Source organism: Berghia stephanieae, chromosome 5, assembly GCF_034508935.2.
Source record: "Berghia stephanieae isolate SIO BIC M18660-M18661 chromosome 5, UCSD_Bste_1.3, whole genome shotgun sequence".
Taxonomy (NCBI): Eukaryota; Metazoa; Mollusca; class Gastropoda; order Nudibranchia; family Aeolidiidae; genus Berghia; species Berghia stephanieae.
The window spans coordinates 73,210,111-73,217,610 of record NC_088364.1 but is presented as its reverse complement, the minus strand read 5'-3'; the positions used below and the strand labels follow the sequence as shown (position 1 = coordinate 73,217,610).

Here is a 7,500-nt window from a genome sequence, read left to right as displayed (position 1 = left end):
TAGTAGTAGAATAGTAGTAGTAGTAGTAGTAGTAGTAGTAGTAGTAGTAATAGTAGTAGTAGTAGTAGTAGTAGTAGTAGTAGTAGTAGTAGTAGTAGTAGTAGTAGTAGTAGTAGTAGTAGTAGTAAGTAGTAGTAGTAGTAGTAGTAGTAGTAGTAGTAGTAGTAGTAGTAGTAGTAGTAGTAGTAGTTGTTGTTGTTGTTGTTGTTGTTGTTGTAGTTGATGTTGTCGTCTTTGTGGTACTTGTAGTTTTTTTGTTGTAAAGTTGATAGACGAGAAAAAAATTATTATGGCCATTGTTACTGCTCTTACATTCATAATTGTTATTGTTGATGTTGATGTTCTTGTTGTTGCATTGGCTTTATGTAAATGAGATATTGTTCTCATCTACCCGATGTTGTCATGAATTGATTCTATTAAAATCTTGTTGTTGTTTTTGCCTCCACAGTGAAGACAGTCACTGGATGTGATGCTCAGAGCTATAGATTTCTCATAATTGATGAAACCTTACCAATAAGTATGTAAAACTTGAACAGCTCGCGTGTGTTAACATTTTATATTAAAATTTCTTCTCTAAAATGAAAATCAGTAGAAAGCTAAAGCTTAAATGTGACCCATCGTATCAAAACGGTATTATGTTGGGATGAACCAGATGTTAAAAATCAAAATTATTGCTAAATTTGGTCAACAATATGAATTATTGGTATTGGTTCCATGAAAAATCATATTTATTCTCCTCAATAAAACACATAGACTCAACCCAAGTCTGATATTTCTGGTTATAAGTTCAATTTTCAGCATCTTAATCATCCCGACATAATACCGTTTTGAGGCGAGGGGTCACAAATTTAGAAAACGTTTAGTATGTTTTGCGTAGAAGTATTCTGATTCTTTTTCATTTATGTTTGCCAGAGATCATTGACCTTCAAATGTCTTTGTGTCGACGTGTATATATTTGCAGGTCTGACATCCGAACCCATTTATGGGCCTAGTTTAACATTGTTGTAATGGAAAATATTTTGCGTCATTTTTTGAGATTTCCATAACAACAATGAGCCCACAAGGAATTGGGGTATCAGACCTGCAAATAAGTGCACGTCGCCTTGTGTCTATCACACTCTCTATGGCTTTTAACACATTCTTCTACGGGTGAAATGACGTCATCATTTCTGACACGGATGGCCTCCGGAGATTTTCCGACTAAGATAATAGAAAAAAAAAATAGAAAAAGAGATTATGATTAGATAAGATAATAATACCACCCCCACTACTACTACTACTACTACTACTACTACTACTACTACTACTACTACTACTACTACTACTACTGCTGCTGCTGCTGCTGCTGCTGCAGCTGCTATTACTACAACTACTACTACTACTACTACTACTACTACTACTACTACTACTACTACTACTACTACTACTACTACTATTACTTCTACTACTACTACTACTACTACTACTACTACTACTACTACTACTACTACTACTACTACTACTACTACTACTATTACTACTACTACTACTACCAGTCAAAATTTTCAGAGTGTTGGAAATTATTTTTTTTGAACTTTAAGAGACACATTTCACTGTCCTCAATGGTGGCATTTGTTGTTACCGATGTGTTCTTAATGGGCATGATCTATATTAACTTTCCATGTGCTCGAGGTCATTGGTCACATTGCAAAATGTGCTCAAAGTGACTCACTTAGTGAAAAGTGTTCACAGCTTTTTAAATATCTAGCATCACGATTGGCCATTTGATTCAGCTTGACACGTGGGTTTGTTTATAACATTTATAAACAAAGCAGCGTGTTTACATTTGTTAAGAAATAACCAATCGTTGGAGAGCAATAAATCACGTGATTGATGATCTGATTGGGCGAAAACATGAATATAGATCGCTCCCATTGCAAGTATGAAAACCCAAATTGTTTTGGGCTAATTGTAATGGAACAATGTTCTCTCAAACCAACCCCAATCAGAGTCCATTACAACAATGTGAAATCAGACTCATAATAGGATTCAATAGTCTGATGTCACGCCACCCGGCAACGGCGGCCATCTTGGTTCTCAACAAAGAAAATCATTACTTTTTATTCTTCACGCTGGCTAGAACTTTTCATATGCCTTGTGATCAGAATGTGTAAAAGTCAAAACATTATCAAATTTATGTTTTTTTTTCCCCCTCTGGATACGCTTTTATGCTCGCCGGAGAAATATTTCATACGGCGTCCGCCATTGTTCCGATAGTTTAGAGCCAGTGTTACTAAGTTACCATTCGTCATTCGGAAGGAAGTGACGTTACGACTGTTAAAGAGTATTCTTTCGGTTATCAGACCTTCAAATATGTGACATCGGTTTTCACTCAGATTATATCTATTAAGTTAGCTCAAAATTCAATTAAAAACATAACAGTAACGCCAGCATAATACAACTGGAGAAAATTATCTCGTATTTGAGATATAAATGCCATCTGGTTACACGGTAAAGGGATATGTGCGGCTATGTGGTCTAGTGGTATGACACTCGCTTTCGGATCGGAAGGTCCTGGGTTCGAGCCTCGCGTTCGGCGCATAGTTGAGTCCTTGGAAAAGGCTCTTTACTCACATTCTCTCACCGTACTCAGTTGTAAAATGAGTACCTGGCCGTTAACAGCGTTGTCTTTGTCCGATAAATTGTAATATCGCCTAACAGGCGTCATGCTCCGTCCTACATGTTAAATGTTGCTGTTGACCAGGGACCCCTTGTAAAGCGCTTAGTGGATATTGCGCTATATAAAGCTCAATTTTTTTAAATGCCATCTGGTTACCCGGTAAAGGGATAACAGTTTCATTACAACAAGATTTTAAAAAAATGAAATTATACTTTTGACGCCGTCTTTGTCGACTCTTTCTGTGTGTTTTTGTTTTATAGGGAATGAGAGTAGCGGAAGAGTAGCGTCCCGTGATTGGACGTCACCGGCGGAACAGTTATTAGAGAGAGAACTTCATGTTGGTTGTGCGCATGCGTCTCTCGTCCTCGCTTCCGGTGAGAAAGCGAGGACGAGAGAGACGCATGCGCAAAACCATTTTGACGTTCTCTCTGTAAGGTGACGTCCAATCAAGGGACGCTACTCTTCCGCTAATCTCATTCCCTATACTTTTGACGCCGTCTTAGTCGACTCTTTCTGTGTGTTTTTGTTTTATAATTATTTATTATTATTAATTTGTGAGTGTGTCTTTGTCAATATATTGTACTGTTATATATATGTAACCAAGTGACAAATTGCCACTTTTTTTTTAGGGCAATAAAGACATATTATTATTATTATTATTATTATTATTATTATTATTATTATTATTATTATTATTATTATTATTATTATTATTATTATTATTATTATTATTATTATCATCATCATCCTTATTATTATTATTATTATTATTATTATTATTATTATTATTATTATTATTATTATTATTATTATTATTATTATCATTATTATTATTATTATTATTATTATTATTATTATTATTATTATTATTATTATTATTATATTATAATTATTATTATTATTATTATTATTATTATTATTATTATTATTATTATTATTATTATTATTATTATTATTGTTGTTATTATTATTATTATTATTATTATTATTATTATTATTATTATTATTATTATTATTATTAATCATCATCATCATCATTATTATTATTATTATTATTATTATTATTATTATTATTATTATTATTATTATTATTATTAATTATATTATTAACACCACATTACCATCCCTCCTCCTTTTTCTCCACTTATGTCCCTTCTACTACAGATTCTACTATCCTAGAGTTCGATTCTATTGGCTGTTTAACAATTGATAACAGCCCCAAGTCTCCGGTGACTGCCGAGCAAACAAGTGACCCCACAAAGTGGCGTATAAAACTATCTTCGACCCTCGACCTAGAAACGGTATGAATAACACACTGTGTCAAATTCGTCATTTCGATTTTACATTTTAATAATTAAAAAGAATTCGATGAAGGATTACCATATATTGACCCAAAAAAAACCCCCAACAACAAACAAACAAATAAAAACAAAAAACATACAAATATCATCATCATCATCATCATCATCATCATCATCATCATCATCATCATCATCATCATCATCATCATCATCATCATTATGATTAATATTCTTCTTCTTCTTCTTCTTCTTCTTCTTCTTCTTCTTCTTCTTCTTCTTCTTCTTCTTCTTCTTCTTCTTCTTCTTCTTCTTCTTCTTCTCTTCTTCTTCTTCTTCTTCTTCTCCTTCTTCTTCTTCTTCTTCTTCTTCTTCTTCTTCTTCTTCTTCTTCTTCTTCTCTTCTTCTTCTTCTTCTTCTTCTTCTTCTTCTTCTTCTTCTTCTTCTTCTTCTTCTTCTTCTTCTTCTTCTTCTCTTCTTCTTCTTCTTTTAATTATTATATTATTATTATTATTATTATTATTATTATTATTATTATTTATTATTATTATTATTATTATTATTATTATTATTATTATTATTATTATTATTTTATTATTATTATTATTATTATTTTTTTTTATTATTATTATTATTATTATTATTATTATTATTATTATTATTATTATTATTATTATTATTATTATTATTATTATTATTATTATTATATTTTGTAATTGTTATTTTTCTTGATTTCACAATTGTTATTATATTTTTTAACAATATCATTATTCTATTCTTGTCATTATATTATATTTCGAATCTGTAATACTTTTCATATTCTGATAATACAAACTATAATGATTACTGTATTAAACAGACCAAGAAGAAGGACTATACCATCAAATACGACTGTTGCTCTCAAGTAGGAACAACGGTGAGACACCTTATTTGTCTTGGAAACAAACACTAAATTTGCTATAGTCTGACAAAACACCCTGTTTCGTTTTGGCCAGAAAACTTTTAATAGGTTCTCGGTTCGAGCCCTTTCTGAGCCTCGCATTGAAAACGGCTCTTTACTCACATTCCTTGACTATACACGGGTTTAGAATAAGTAATAAATTAAGGAGCAGACACCGATGCAACTAACTGGGGATGACTGATTTTTTGGAATGGCTTTTTTTTCTTGTAATTTTCTTTCTTGCTTTCTCTGGCACCTTTCATACACACTTGTTTAGATCTTTAGTTTAGAATAAGTAATTGTCTGTTAGCAATTTTGTTGTATTTGTCAGAAAGAATTGTCATATCGCTTAACAAGGGTCCTGTCTCGTCCTACACGTTAATTGTTGCTGTTGGCTAAGGACCTCGTGTAAGCGCTTTGAGCACGTTTAGTGGATATTGCTCTATATAAATGTACGCTCCAGTTTTTTTTTTAAATTTCGCTTCTTCACCCATTTGTTTATCTATTCACTATTGTAAAGGAATCAACATTTTCATACTAAGATGGACAGAAATCCTGTCCTACTGATTCATTCTTTTATCATGTGCGGCTATGTGGTCTAGTGGTATGACACTCGCTTTCGGATCGGAAGTTCCTGGGTTGGAGCCTCGAGCTCGGCGCATAGTTGAATCCTTGGAAAATGCTCTTTACTCACATTCTCTCACCGTACTCAGGTGTAAAATGAGTACCTGGCCGTTAACAGCGTTGTCTTTGTCCGAAAAATTGTAATATCGCCTAACAGGCGTCATGTCTCGTTCTACATGTTACATGTTGCTGTTGACCAGGGACCCCTTGTAAAGCGCTTTGAGCACATTTAGTGGATATTGCTCTATATAAAGCTCAATTATAACTATATATCACTGGAATCTTCAATTGAATTTAACTTAACGTTAACACCGTTTCTTCCACAGCCTCTCAGTTATGTATTAAACCTGGTAGTCAACGGTGTCAATGAATTTGCTCCTGTATTTGCCAAATCAATAGATTATATCAGCCTGAAAGAGGTAAGCATTTTGTGTGATATATATATATCTATATATATATATATATATATTATATATATATATATATATATATATATATATATATATATATATATAATATTTCAAGTATAATATGCTTCAACAGTCATGACGTCACTTCCCTCGTAATGACGCATGGTAACTTAGTAACTGGCTCTAAACTATCGGAACAATGACGGACGCCTTTATGAAATATTTCTCCGACGAGCATAAAAGTGTATCCAGAGGAGAAAAACATTATAAATCTGATCATGCTTTGACTTTTATACATTCTGATCACATGACATATGGAGAGGTCTAGCCAGAATGAAGAATAAACAGTACCGATTTTCTTTGTTTAGAACCAGGCTGCTTGCCGTTGCTTGGCGACGTGACATCAGACTATTGAATCCAATTATGATCAACTTCCACAATATTGTTTCGAATATTCGCTCTCATCAGGAAGTGAAAGTATATTGTTGTGTTTGTCGTACTTTTTCGGCTTGAAAAATTTTATAAATAGCTCCTTTTATCGCACTATTATTTCATATTTATGTTATATATATATATATATATATATATATATATATATATATATATATATATATATATATATATATATATATATATATGAGTGTTTGTGGGTACTCGTAGGTACGAAAGTGCTCGATAATGATGGTTAGAGCTAGTATAGAATACAAATTGTCACTCACATTTTTTGTGGCCGAAACGTTCGTTTCTGTGTCTCTTTACACGTCCTCGGTCGGCGTAATCCTTAATAATGTCCCCTTGATGGGGGGGGGGGGGGGGGGGGATGAACAAAGTCTTAAAACTAAATTCTGTCGTAGTGTGACAAAATATCTTTTGTCATATTGGTCAAATTATTTCCCACAATATATTTAATGATTAAAAAATTATGGCCAATATTAGGGGGGGGGGGGGGGGGGCAGCATGGCTCAGCCGTATGGTCTTTGCTTCGTACACAAAAGGTACCGACTTCGATTAGCCGCCGCTGCGCTGTGTTTCCTTGAGAAAGTCACCTCTTCGCCCTAGCTCTATTTGCGGCGCTGCACTGCGGTTGACGCCTGGGCTATAGACCTTTAGAGACAAATTTCCCCTATGGGATGAATAAAGGGGATTTTATTCTTCATCTTTTTTTATGAAAAGAAAAAAAAAACAATAAAAATAAATAAAATAAAAAATAAATAAAATTCCCTTTATTCCTCCCCAAGGGGAAATTTGTCTTTATGGTCTATCCCAATGGAAGACTGGAATAACCCAGGCATCAGCCGCAGAGCAGCGCCGCAAAGTGAGCTAGGGCGAGGTGACTTGCTCAAGGCCACACAACGCAGCGGCGGGTGATTGAACTCGGTACCTTTCGGATAGGAAGCAAAGACGTACCACTGAGCCACGCTGCCCCTATAATAATAATAATAATAATAATAATAATAATAATAATAATTAATAATAATAATAATAATAATAATAATAATAATGATAATAATAATAATAATAATAATAATAATAATAATAATAATAATAATAATAATAATAATAATAATA

General features: G+C 32.9%; 1 protein-coding gene across 3 annotated transcripts in view; it reads left to right on the top strand.

The window, feature by feature from the left end:
- The window catches only part of LOC144973575 (protocadherin Fat 4-like), a 109,342-nt gene that overhangs the window by 14,149 nt on the left and 87,693 nt on the right, over positions 1-7,500 (top strand). For all 3 annotated transcript variants that reach the window (XM_078916200.1, XM_078916197.1, XM_078916199.1), the window contains 4 exons: positions 449-517; positions 3,824-3,960; positions 4,817-4,873; positions 5,848-5,940. In XM_078916200.1, the coding sequence (XP_078772326.1) occupies positions 449-517; positions 3,824-3,960; positions 4,817-4,873; positions 5,848-5,940 (356 nt within the window). The remainder of the gene's footprint in view (positions 1-448; positions 518-3,823; positions 3,961-4,816; positions 4,874-5,847; positions 5,941-7,500) is intronic.